Source organism: Eubalaena glacialis, chromosome 9, assembly GCF_028564815.1.
Source record: "Eubalaena glacialis isolate mEubGla1 chromosome 9, mEubGla1.1.hap2.+ XY, whole genome shotgun sequence".
In the NCBI taxonomy this organism is placed as follows: Eukaryota; Metazoa; Chordata; class Mammalia; order Artiodactyla; family Balaenidae; genus Eubalaena; species Eubalaena glacialis.
Window position 1 is genome coordinate 32,794,689 of NC_083724.1, and position 14,070 is coordinate 32,808,758.

Genomic DNA, 14,070 nt, shown 5'->3' on the forward strand with positions numbered 1-14,070 from the left:
GTCCTCCAGCCTGTCCTGAGGTGCAGAGTGCGAGGTCGGCCTCCGCCTCCATTATTTTGACCACAGCAGACACTACCTTTACTGAGAATGTAAGGGAAAGGCCCCTGGACTCAAGTCAGACAGAACTTCAAGTGCTGGGTCTGACCATCAGGACAAGTCTTTTTTCCTGAGACCATTGCTTGTCTGAAAAACAGGGACGCTAATCCCTATCGTGACGGCTTCCTGGCATGGTTGGGAGAGCAAAGGGGTCAGGCATGAGACGACTTTGTAAACAGCCACGAGCCTGAACAGACGTGAGGACGCACTATAGCGAAGGCCGTGCAGGTTGCCTGGCTCTGGGTTAGGAGACTTTGGCATGACAGTCCCTGAGGCCTCTCCCTAGGCCTCACAAGCCGCTCACCTCTCCCTCTGCCAACAGCAGGGTCTCTTCGGCCCTTTTATCTCCTGACAGGGGCACACCTGCGCTCGCAGTGATCTGATGGAGACCACATGACCCCCACCTGGGGCCGACGGTCCGGCCCTCCCCTGGGCGTGGTCATCACTGAAAGGCCTAATCTGGATGGAGGCCCTCGTGGGGCCTGCAGTGTGAAGGAGATCGTGAGACATGTGAAAACTTGCAGCAAAGCACTCTTCCAGTCCTCCCAGAATTACCCCCTGGTGGTGTTCACCTCAGTGTTTCAGTAAGCCTCCACCACCACTCCCAGCTCCTACCCCACATTCTGAGCTTGGTCGAGGCTCACACAGGTTTTTGTGATAAATTTCAGTCACTTAATCCACTGTATCTAATTCCTGGGTAGTAAAGAAGGAAAATAAAATATCTTACATGTGTAGTGCTTTAGAATTTACAAAGCACACGTTATCTCATTCTAGCAACCTGTCACATGAACAGGACGGGTGCAGCAATTGTTAAATCCCATTTTACAGAGGAGAAAACTGAGGGTCAGGGATGCTGAGTGATTTGCTCAAGGTCAGATAACCTCTTAGAGCTTCACCTGAAACTTAGGCTTCATGGTTTTTCATTTACACCAGGCTATCCTGGGTACTCTCCTATCTTTCTGGGTAAAAACACCTTCCAAATAGCTTACCCAATATAAATTACTAAGATCTACACATGTGTGACTCTCATGGGTAGGCTCAATAAAATTGGCCTTGTCATGCCAGCACATGGAATTCACTAGAAAGTATCACAGAGCACAGGGGGTATCACATCAGGGGGATTAGGACAGCCACAGAGCCAAAGATGCTGTGGCATCCCATCTTCCTACCTTCTCCAGGCCCGCTGGATGACCGCTGCTGCCTTGTTCTTTTTGCGAAACAGCTCCTTCCTGCTTCTTTCTCTCTGGATTATCTGCAGCCGCAGCTCTACGGGGAGAAGGTCAATATTCACACTCTGCCCAGAGAGGGGACCAGGTGCTGCATCAGTCTCCTTAGATAGCTGAGTGTCCTCCGACAGGGCGGATGTACCCAGCTTCCTGACTCCTGACCTCAACACCTCTGTGCTCGATGGCAAATCTGAGTAGGTCCCTCCTGCGAGCTTGTCCTGCGTCACTGTGTTTCTCGGCGTCCGGTGGTGGAGAGGACTCTGCCCAGCACGGACGGCCTCCCCCTTGGCACTGCCAGGCCGGCTGGATCCAGCCGGGGAGCGCCTCCCTCCTCTGAGCTCCTGGCTGCGCCTTTTCTGGGAGGCACATTTGGCCTTGGGTGCTGCATCCTGCCGCCGGCTGGGCTTCCAGTGGCCGTCCTGCTGTGGAAGGCTTGCAGCTGCCCAGCTGGGGTCCTCTCCTTCCTCAGCAGGCCCAGACCCCCTGACACAGGAGGGCTGCTTCAAGGAGCCTTTCCCCTTGTCACACTGCTGCTCGCCAACTGTCTCACCTCTGGACTTCTCGACAGAGGAGGCTCCTGGACGCCTGTTTCCATCACTGCCTTCGCTGGGGCTGAAGTGGACACAGGCAGATCGGCCTTTAGAATGTTCTCTGGATGTTTCTTGGGGAGACAAGGAAGAAGGGGAAGAATCTTTATTGTCCAAAACTTGCATAGTAGGGCAGTGCTGCTCACTGTTCACAAAAAAAAAAAAAAAAAAAAAATTCAGACTTGTCCTCTAGTATCACCATGATAGTGCTGATTACGATTAGGAAAAAATTGTTTAACTTCTATTTCTAGCAACAGGAGGTTAGATAACCTGAAAGCCTTCCCCTACAAATACCTAGAAATGGGACTTCCCTGGTGGTCCAGTGGTTAAGACCCTGCGTTCCCAATGCAGGGGGCCCGGGTTCGATCTGTGGTCAGGGAGCTAGATCCCACGTGCCGCAACTAAAAGATCCCGCATGCCGCCACTAAGACCCGGTTCAGCCAAATAAATATTAAAAAGAAAAACCTATTCCCTGGTGGTGCAGTGGTTGAGAATCCACCTGCCAATGCAGGGGACACAGGTTCGATCCCTGGTCCGGGAAGATCCCACATGCCGCAGAGCAACTAAGCCCGTGCGCCACAACTACTGAGTCCGCACGCCTAGAGCCCGTGCTCTGCAACGAGAGAAGCCACTGCAATGAGAAGCCTGAGCACTGCAAGGAAGAGTAGCCCCTGCTCGCCGCAACTAGAGAAAGCCCGCGCGCAGCAAGGAAGACCCAATGCAGCCAAAAATAAAATTAAAAAAAAAAAGATATTATAAAAAAATACCTAGAAATGCTGACTAAAATATTTATAATAAACATTACTTTAAAAGCACCATAATGCCTTCAAGAAAATAAAGGAAATTCCTGGGGGCCAAAAACAAAGGGAAAACTGAGAACCGAGTGATAAGCTTGTGAGCTGATCCAGCGACTGTCGGGCAAGTGGTAGCGGTGAAGTGGGGCAACGGCTGGTCTTATTAAATAACTGGTTGTTTTAACATCCAGATAAGAACAGAAAATGAGCCTTGCAGGCAGAAAGTTAACTGGAAACAGGACCCTGCATGAAGCCAGGACTCCTGAGGTGGTAGACCCTTGGGAAATGATGGTCCAGATAAAAAATCTTCCCAGCACTGGAAGATGACAAGGAAATTTGTCTCAGCTTAGGTTCGGGATGGGGTAAAGAGTCATCCATGAGAATTTGAAACCAAAGTGCTGTGCCTCACATGGGTTTGGTATTCATTTATTCTCAACCCATAGGAAAAATTAATATAAAAACTAGTCTCAGGATGGTGGTATTGCAGGGTGCCTCTTAGAAGCAAACACAATATTGCTTTAGGATGGCATGACCTCAACTCAGGCTGCACAGAGGGGACCTCCTGAAAATAACTTCACAATCCCAAATTACAAAATACACAAGGAAACAATCTACCATGAGGAATAGTTAATAAAGAAAATAGGAAGATTAGATCAACAAGAACTTTAGCTAATAGAACAGTGTGTATGCACACTCACACGCACTCATTAAACACATAAAAGAAATTTAGAATTTAAGAATATATATACATATTTTAAATAACTAAATACAACATATAAAATAAAAATTTTAGTCTCAATGTAAAAAACAGTGAAGGAACTTCTGCTTCCATAATGGCAGAATTGAAGCATACTCACCAAAAAGGACAATAGAAAAGTTAAACAAAATATTACAAACAACCTGTTTGAAGGCATCAAAGAGCTAACAAGGCAGAAAAAAAATATGGGGCCAAGATCCAAGAGAATCAGGCAACCAGGAGATGAGCAAGGCATTTGGGGCCACATATCCCTAGGGAAATGAGGCTCCTTGAGGTTTGGAGGACAAAACTTGGAGTCCAGATCCTGCCAAGAAGCATTGTTTTGGACTGGGACTCTGGAAGGCTATGTCTTAGGAAAAAAGGCCCACTGGTCGTGGATTGACCTTGCAGGGACTGAAGCCCAGCTCTGTATCATCTCAGTTCTGGAAACCAGATTAAGGTGACCTTGGATTGTTCTTGCTTCTGAATGCCTGAGAGAAGCCAATGTAAATCCTCCCTGGAGGAATTAATATCATGCTAGGCTTCTAGTTATTTCTCTAATTTTTTATACTCAGTGATCCAGTGCTTAGTGAAAAATATACAGGGAGATGAGACAAGACAAAATTGAGAGAGGGAGGGAAGGAGAGAGAATAGACAATAAAACAGACACACATTATCTGGTTATCCAGATAATGTGTTTTCAGAAACAGACTTTAAAATAACTATTCTTAAGTGCAAAAGAGTATATAAACTATACTACTCTTCATGTAAGAAATAAGAGGATATAAGAAAATATACTTGTACCTGGGACCTCCCTGGTGGCGCAGTGGTTAAGGCTCTGCGCTCCCAATGCAGGGGGCCTGGGTTCCATCCCTGGTCCAGGAACTAGATCCCACATGCATGCCACAACTAAGAAGCCCACATGCCACAACTAAGGAGCCCGCCTGCTGCAACTAAGACCTGACTCAACCAAATTAAAAAAAAAATCAAACAAACAAAAAAAACTGGTATGGTTTAAAAAAAAAGAAAGAAATGTATTTGTATCTGCTCATTTGTACAAAAGAAATATAGAAAGGATAATCTAGCAACTGAAGAGATTGGATCCCTATGGGGATGGAGTGGGAAAGGGATAGAAGGAAGAGGGAAATGGAAACTGAGTAGTAGGATGAGGAGGGAGCAGCACTTCTCTGAGTAAACCTTTCTGTAAGGCTCTGACTCTTACAACCACTATAATGTTTCACACACACCAAAAAAAAACAAAATAAAAAACCAATTAATTAAAACAACAAGATACCACTACACATCTACTAGAATGGTGAAAATCAAAAACACTGACAACACCAAATGCTGATGTGGGTGACAAGCAACAGGAACTCTCATTCATTGCTGGTGGAATGCAAAATGGTGCAGCCACTTTGGAAGACTGTTTGGCAGTGTCTTATGAAACTGAGCATGTTCTTACCATACAATCCAGCAATCTTGCTCTTTGGTATTTCCCCAAATGAATTAAAACCTTATGTCCACCCAACATCCTGCATATGGATGTTTATAGTAGTTTTATTCCTAATTGCCCAAACTTGGAGCAACCAAGATGTCCTTCAGTAGGTGAACAGATAAATAAATTGTGGTACATCCAGACAATGGAATTTAATCTTTTTTGGCTGCATCGTGTGGCATGTGGGATCTTAGTTCCCCCACCAAGGATCAAACCTCAGCCCCCTGCAGTGGAAGCACGGAGTCTTAACCACTGGACCACCAGGGAAGTCCCCAGACAATGGAATATTATTCAGCAATAAAAAGAAATAAACTAAAAGAAAATGAGCTAAAAGTGAAATGTGTACCAAAAAGATATAAGCTACCAAGCCATACAGAATATTATTAAGTGAAATATTACTTTACTTGCATGAATATTACTACTACATATTATTAAGTGAAGGAGGCCACTCTGAAAAGGCCATATACTATATAATTCCAACTATATGACCTTCTGGAAAAAGGCAAAACTACGGAGATCCTAAATGGCTCAGTGGTTACCAGGGGTTTGGGGAAGAGAGAGACGTGTAGGCAGAGCACAGCGGATTTTTAGGGCAGTGTGATGGTTAATTTTATGTGTCAACTTGACTAGTATAAGGGATGCCCATATAGCTGATAAAACATTATTTCTGGGTGTGTCTGTGAGGGTGTCTCCGGAAGAGATTAGCATTTGAATTGGTAGTCTGAGTAAAGAAGATCACCCTCACTAAGGCAGGTGGGCACTGTCCAGTCTGTTCAGGGCCTAAATAGAACAAAACCGTGGAGGAAGGGTGATTTTGTGCTCTTTGCTTGAGCTGGGACATCCATTTTCACCTGCCCTTGGACACAGGTGTTCCTGTTTATCAGGCTTTTAGACTTGGACCAGGATTTATACCCTTAGCCCCTCAATTTCCAAACCTTTGGACTCAGACTCATAGCATCTGCTCTCCTGTTCTTAAGCCTTTGGACTCACTGAATCACACCACCAACTTTCTTGGGTCTCCAGCTTACAGATGGCAGACTGGGGGTCTTGTCAGCCTCCATAATCAAGTGAGCAAATTTCTATACCAAATCTCCCGTTATGTCTGTCTGTCTATCTATCTATCTATCTATCTAACTGGTTCTGTTTCTCTGGAGACCCCTAATACGGGCAGTGAAACTATTCTGTATGACACAATGCAGGATACAAGTCATTATACATTTGTGAAAACCCACAGAATGTACAACACCAGGTGTGAATCCTGATGTAAATTGGACTTGGGTGATAATGATGTGTCAGTGTAGGTCATCAATTGTAGCAAACGTGCTACTCTGGTGTAGGGTGTTGATGTTGGGGAGCCTGTACATGTGTGGGAGTAGGAGTATATGGGAACTCTCTGTACTTTCTGCTCAGTTTTGCTGTGAACTTAAAACTGCTCTAAAAAGTAAACTCTATTAAAAAGAAGAGAAAAAAGAAAAATAATAAAGAGATGGCTAGATATAATTAGATACTAATAGCTAGTAATCATAAAGATAATGTGATTTAGGTATTAGTAGAGATAGATCAGTGAGAAAGAATAGAATGCTAAAAATATTCCCATATATGAAAATAAACAATAAAGATGGCATTTTGAATTTGTTGTCCCAGGAGATGAGGTGCTCATAGGCCCTGGGTATGACCCCAGAGAGTGATGCTATACTCCTTCAGAAGCCATTATTCACAAGCCTACTGCCAGCGCTGCAGCTCCGGATTATTCCATGTTTATGGCTAGAACAACTGCTTATTCTCTAAAAAGAAATCATTCAATTCCAACCTCACTATATAACGAATTAAATATGAGATAGTAAAAATTAGAAAATATATGTGTTTATTAGATCTTAAAGTGGGAAAAACCTTTTCTTGGCATAAAACCACAAAGAAAAAAATCTCAGAAGAAAAAAATGAAACAGAATTAAAAGGTAAACAAAAAAAGTTCATTATATATGACAGAGAAAGGTTACTATCCTTATTATATAAAGAGCTTTTAGAAATATTAAGAAAATGAAAAACCACTATAAAAATTGACAGCAGACATCAGTGAGTAACAGAAAATAGATACACAAAGCCAATAAAAATATGATAAAATTCCATCTTACAAACTAGGATTTAGTAAAACCATTATTTGCCTAAGTGTTTGGAGAGAGTTTTTTGCTTTTGAAAGGGTGAAACAAATGTCTGCAACCTTCCTGGAAAGAAATCTGGCAGAATGGTTTTTTTTGGTTTTTTGTTTTTAAATTTTCTTTTATCTATCTATTTATTTATTTATTTATTTGGCTGCTTCGTTGCTGCGCATGGGCTTTCTCTAGTTGCGGCGACCAGGGGCTACTCTTCGTTGCGGTGCGCAGATTTCTCATTGCGGTGGCTTCTCTTGTTGTGGAGCATGGGCTTTAGGCGCGCGGGCTTCAGTAGTTGTGGCACGTGGGCTCAGCAGTTGTGGCTCGCAGGCTGTAGAGCGCAGGCTCAGTAGTTGTGGCGCATGGGCTTAGTTGCTCCGCGGCATGTGGGATCTTCCTGGACCAGGGCTCAAACCTGTGTGCCCTGCATTGGCAGGCAGATTCTTAACAACTGCGCCACCAGGGAAGTCCCTGGCAGCATGTTTAAAGAGCCATAAAAATTAGAGGTATATACAAAAATTTATATGAAAGGCTGTTTAGTTTATATGTCCAACACAGGCATGATTAAACAAAGCATGCTGTATTCATAATCTGATATAATGCTAAGCAGCTACTAACATTTTTGTTGAAAACAAAGAAATTATGTAAGAACATCTCAAAACAGGATGCCCTGTTTCTGAATTTTCTGAATTAAAAAAAAATTAAATTAAATTAAATTTAATTTAATTTCTGAATTAAAAAAAAGTTCTAGTAGAAAGGTTTGCATAGTTGTTTATTTTAAGATTAAGGAGGATTTAAATTTTTTCTTCTTTGTTCTTTTCTCTGATTTTAATTTTTTGGTAATGTACATTAAGTAATTTTATAATTATGAGAAAATGTCATTTTCTGTTTAAATAAAAAGTACCCAACTACCAAAAAAAAAAATGAACAGCAATTAGAATCAGCTAGGATATGGGAAAGAACCCAAAATGGAATAAAAACAATAACAAATAAACCTAACACTATTACAGAATTAGATCAGGTAACCACACTAAAAAGGTGGAGAAGAAGGGAACTCACCCAAGTAACTTTGTAAAATCATACTTTAGCTGAGTACTGTAAGACTAAGGACAAAAAGAAATGTATGTAAATACTATGCTCTAGTCAGTAAATTTATTTCTCAAAGGGGTATGGGTTGGTAATTCTGAATCTACTTTACGTGTATACTAGGATTGAACAAATAAGCATATATATCATAGATAATGGGAGCCAGGTCTTTCACTGTTGGAGAAAAAAATTTCAAATAAAAAGATAAAAGCTAGAATAAACCCTGTGGTGTTGAATGGAATTGGAGGTAACAGTTTGAAATCAGTGTGTGTGTGTGTGTGTGTGTAATACACATATACACTGATAGGTGCACAAATAGATATAAGTATTTCTCAGTTCTCTCTGCTGAAAGGGCTTAGGAGCAATGACAGTCCAAGAGTAGTATACACACCTAGCACTCAGATCTTGGATTCCAATACCACCTCCAACAAAAGGAACCAGGTTCCTTGGAGAAGTGGTTGATTCCAGGGCTTTGGGTAGGGGAGTAATATGATGAGATTTCATACTGAAGGGACCGATATGCTCACAGAGAGGAAAATGGATTAGGGGAGTCAGAGTAGATAAGTAAGACCAGTTAGGAAGCTACTGCAACAGTCCAAGTTAGAGATGAAGGTAAGCAAATGTTAGGTAGACTATGTGGTGGTGGTGGATGAGATACAAAGAATGATTCGAAAGCTATTTAGGAAGTAAAGGTGACAAGACCCGGCGACAGACTGGATTTTGAGTGGTAAAGGAAAAGAAGATAATGATCAGATTTTTACTCCTGGGATGGACATACAGATGGATAAGTATTGGATATTAAGGAGTAGTTCTGCATGAAATCATGATGATCAGTTCTGTCCTGGACAGGTTGAGTTTGAGATGCCTTTGGGACACCTAAATGAGGACATAGTAAATAGCTGAATATACATAATTGGAGTAAGGAAAAGAAGTCAAGGAGTCTCTGGTATCTAGATGGTAATAGAGTTTGCTGCCTTAGCCACTGCACATGTGCCAAATGTAAGGGCCCCCTGATACTCCCACCAATCATACCCACTAGCCCTGGCAGCCCATATGGTGAGAATAAGAAAACATCAGGGATGGCCTTTAAAACAGTGAGTTTCTCCTCCACTAGACTCTCCTGAAAAACCACACTGACTCAAAGACAGCTTTATTCCACCACCTCCCACAAGCAGTCTGCTGCCAAGTCATTGCAATTCTACCTCCCAAGTCCATCCGCTTCTCATCACCCTGCTGCTACTGTGCCTTAGTATAGGCCCTACGTGGCCCTCCAAATCCATCCTCCACCCAGTCACAGCGGTCTTTCTTTTTTTTTAATAAATTTATTTATTTTATTTATTTTTATTTTTGGCTGCATTGGGTCTTCACTGCTGTGCGCAGATTCTCTCCAGTTGCGGCGAGCGGGGGCCACTCTTCGTTGCGGTGTGCGGGTTTCTCATTGTGGAGCACGGGCTCTAGGCTCCTGGGCTCAGTAGTTGTGGCTCACGGGCTCTAGAGTGCATGCTCAGTAGTTGTAGCACACGGGCTTAGCTGCTCCGCGGCATGTGGGATCTTCCCAGACTAGGACTCGAACCCGTGTCCCCTGCATTGCCAGGCGGATTCTTAACCACTGTGCCACCAGGGAAGCCCCACAGCGGTCTTTCTAAGTAGTGTCTCCTTCCTCTCTTTCCTCCCCCCTTTGAAATAGTAATGAGGTTAATTATAGTAACAGCTCATACTTATAGAGTACTTTAGGCACTGTGTTTAAATCTTTACATGGGTTATCTCATTAACGGTCGCAATTTTCTAAGACAGGCATTATTATCTCTCTCTCTCTCTCTTTTTTTTTTTTTACAAATAAAGAAAAGGAGGCTTGGAGAGGCTACGTAACCTGCTCAAGATTGTATAGCTAGTAAGTGGTAGGGACTAAAGCTTACACACTTAGCCATTATGCTCTACACGCATTGTAAACAACAAAAAGGGAAGAATAAGGAAGAAGAAAGCAATCACCTGTTAAGAGACCTTAGGCAAGGCCCTCTCTCAGAGCCTCAGGGTGCTGACTTGTTTTGAGGAGGCTGAACTAGATGCTCTCTAACAACCCTCAGGCTCTAATTTATGAAATAGGATAATGGAGAAGAAGAAGGGGTCAACGTTTCCCATCTCTGGCTTCCTGCTAGGATGCCCATGCTGCAAAGGCTATACTGCCTGATCACTGATCAGTTGAGGTAGCTGTGACCCTTCTTTATGTGGCCAAACATAATGTGGCTTGGGATGTCCTTTGCCCAATTATGTTGGGTTTCCTGGGAACACTATACTGGAGAAGCCCTAGTCAATGTCCAGTCTTGATTCTTAGAAGTTTCTCCCTATTTTCCTTTGTACTCTGGCCTCTTGGGCAGGTCAGCAAGGGCAAAGGCTGCCCATGAAACTGGAGCTCCCTCTCCTTACACCTGAATCAGGCTCACGGGCCTCTCTTCCTCCAACTCTCCCCAAAGTCTGGATGCTGGGCTTCTCTGAGCCTGTTTGCATATCTGAATCTGGCTTTTCCCAGAGGTCCCTTATTCAGGACACCACTTCCTGCCCTCAAACGAATGAGGAGCTCTCCTGCCTCTCAACTGTTCTAGAACAGTAATTTTCAAAAATTTTTGACAATAACCCATACCAAGAAATAAATCTTAAATTGTGGCCCAGTATACTCATATGCATGTATACACACACACACGCACACACACACCCCTATGTACGTAGACATATAACTGCAACAGAACTTATTACCTTTATAATGTGCAATGAACTTTGATAGGTTCTATTGCAGTCTGTTTCATGAAAATTATCCTAGTCCAATCCACTGAATTCATTTCATGAGCCCTACATGGCTTGAAAATCATTATAAAACCATGTACTAGTTCACCTTTACACCAATAGTGAGGAGAGGAAGTCTAACTATCAGTAGTATCAGTAAATTAAGGACAAAGGATTGGTTATGAAAAAACCAATCTTCATGGACTTCTCAGGATGTGAGGTAACTACCTGAATGTGACCAGGCCCACAGTAGATGTGACTAGCTTTGCAGCATAACTGTCTCAAGGTATTTTATAGTAAGGTGAATACAAGCCACAATTACCCTGTGTAGTTGTAAGTAGTCTGAAATAACTGTGCTCCCCCTTCTCTCTGCTCTGTAGAGCACTGGATTGGGGGAAAACCACTGTCCATTTGAAGTTGCAGGAATTAAGTATAATTCTTGAGGTACACAGTAAACCCAAAACCAATCAAACTTTCAACAGGTGCTTTCTAAGAGAGGAGTCAGGTCAAGAAATAGTTACCTATGTAACCAATACTGTGCTTACTGCTATAAGAAAATGCTGATGGTATGGTCCTTAGTCTTATTTATAATTCAGTATGGCTGGCACATAGTATGAGCTCAAAAACATATCTGTTGAATAAGTGCATGCATAAGTTGATTTGGTGAACTAAGTAGAAGCAAAGCTTCGCCATAAAAATGGGACTCTGTTACAGAAAACGTGTTTACCCAATGAATACTTTTTGTGTCATGTTTAACAATCTCCAAATCTCAAGCACTTAGCTAGTATACATTCAACAAATGTTTATTATATCTCTTATGTGCCAGACACCCTGCTGGGATAAAGAAGTAAGAGACATATTGCTCCTTCTGAGAGATCGTTTAAAGGTCAAAGATTCTTCCTACCCTAGGATCCACTCACCTTTCAAATGTGATTTTGCAGTATGTCTACGTCTCCACTCTCTTGAGCTGGGCTGGCCTTGTGAATTGCTCTGATCAACAGAATGTGGTATAAGTGATGTGACAGTTCTGGAGCCCAGGGCCTCAAGAGGACCTGTAGCTTCCACCTTCTCTCCCTCAGAGCACTGCCCTGAGAAAAACATGCAAGGAAGACGGTCTAATTTGCTGGATGATGAAAGGTCATACAGAAGAGAACTGAGACACCTTGGCCAAGAGCCAGCACCAATTACCAGACATGTGAAGGGAGCCATTTGGACTTTCTAGCCTGGCCAAACTTCTAGCAGCCACAGGAGTAAGTCCAGCTGATCCAGTAGAGGAGCTGCCTAACCAACCCATAGAACTGTGAAAAATATTAAACCATTGTTTTAAGCCACTTAGTTTGGGGGGTGGTGTGTTATGCAGCCAGAGAGAATCAACACAGAAACTGATACCTAAAAAAGAGACATGCTGGCCTAACAAAAAACCAGAGCATTGACTTTGGAACTGGCTGGTGAGCAGAAGCTAGAAAGGCAATGAAGAAACTATTAGTGAAGGCTGGAGGAGCAGAGAAGAAATTGCTATTGGAGTCTGGAGAAAAGTGAACTGTGTAATTCAGTGGCAGGATAATTGGCAAAATTGTCATCTGCAGTAACTTGGAAGATAGAAAATACACCTAATGAACTTGTAGATATGGCTTAGGAGCTTTCTAGGTAGAATGCTGAAGAAAATATCAACTGGCTTTTTTTAGCTGCATATGATAAGGTACGGGGAGAAAGAAATAAAGAACTACTCAGCTTGCAAGCAGAATTTAGAGTAAATATAGAGCACAGAGTGTGCTGGGTTAGAAAACTGTTTTAAATTTTCATTTTTTCTTGCCAACAAAAGAGCCTCATATAGTAAGATATGACCTAGAGATAAAGATCAAATCAAGAGTATGGCTGTGCAACCCTTTATTAAGACCTCAAAAATATTAGAGATGGTACATCGTAGGCCGCTCAGCTAGACAAAAGAACTTCTAAGAATCTCAAGGGCACTTTGCCACAGCAGCCTGAGCCACCCAAAGTAGAGAGAGGCCTATTTGAAAAATAATTATGGATGTGGTTTTGGAACATGGAGTGAACCCAGTCAGATTCATAGAAGACCCATGAAGTTTTTGAGATAATTGTATCACTGAGAGTGCCACCAGCTTGAACTACTGAGGCGGCCCCAAACGAAAAGGAGCCTCTGGGGCCCCAATTTCCTATATGCAGGAAACAGGCTAAGAAGTCTACTCAGCTGCAAACATGGGCTATGTCTCAAGGAAAAGGAAGACTTCTCAGAGAGCAGGGCCAAGAACCCAGGTGGCAGAGCCCAGAGCTAAGGAGAACAATGGAATAGAAAACACACATAGGAGTAAAACCAGACCCTAATCAAGGCACATTTCATACCTCAGAGTAGGGGCCCTGCTAATGTATAACCAGCTGGCTTTCAGAATTGCTATGGACTAGTGACTGCTATGTACCTCCTATTTCTCTCCTTTTGGAACAGGAATGTCTCCTGTGGTTATTCTGTTCCTGTCTCACCACTGCTTGCTGGATGTGTGTGTGTGGTTGATGTGTGTTTTGTCTATTGGTCTCTGAATCAGAAAGATTCACACCTGGGGAACCTCAACAACATCTGGACACGACACTGGTCTCAAGATCCCAGACTTCAACCTCGATGTGATAATTGGCATGAGATTTGGGGGTCCTAAGATAAGGGTGAGAATATTTTGCATGTGGGAGAAATGTGAATAATCTGTGACCAGAAGGAACTGTGATAGATTGTTTAGTAGCCCCAAATGACCCCCATCCTAGTACGCATAAAGATGGAATCTATTTCTCCATATTATTTAGTCTGGGATGGTCATATAACTTGGCTTTGATCAACAGAATGTAGCGTGCACATTCTAGAGCCTATTCCTCAAGAGGTCCTATAGCTTTTTCCTGTGCTTTCTTAGCATGATGTCCTGAGACCACTGTGTAAGAAAGCCAGTTTAGCCTATGGGAGGATGAAAGGCCATGTAAAACAGAGTCGAGGAATCCCAGCTGATAGCCAGCATCAACTGCCAGACATTCAAGTCAGTCCATCTTAGACCACGCAATTCAACGGACCTTGAACTGAATGTAGCCACATGAGTGAGAGCAGGTGAAGCTTGCAGAGGAAC

The 14,070-nt window shown here is 42.8% G+C and overlaps 1 protein-coding gene across 4 annotated transcripts in view; it reads right to left on the reverse strand.

The window, feature by feature from the left end:
- Positions 1 to 14,070, reverse strand: part of INVS (inversin) — a 145,029-nt gene that overhangs the window by 14,974 nt on the left and 115,985 nt on the right. Inside the window, exons 14-16 of one of the 4 annotated variants that reach the window (XM_061200180.1) lie at positions 11,869 to 12,036; positions 1,873 to 1,983; positions 1,266 to 1,362 (exon numbers count right to left, since the gene is read on the reverse strand). In XM_061200180.1, coding sequence (XP_061056163.1) covers positions 1,266 to 1,362; positions 1,873 to 1,983; positions 11,869 to 12,036 — 376 coding nt within the window. Of the gene's footprint in view, positions 1 to 1,265; positions 1,984 to 11,868; positions 12,037 to 14,070 lie in introns of all 4 variants that reach the window. The other 3 variants (XM_061200181.1, XM_061200178.1, XM_061200179.1) reach the window with 3 other exon arrangements.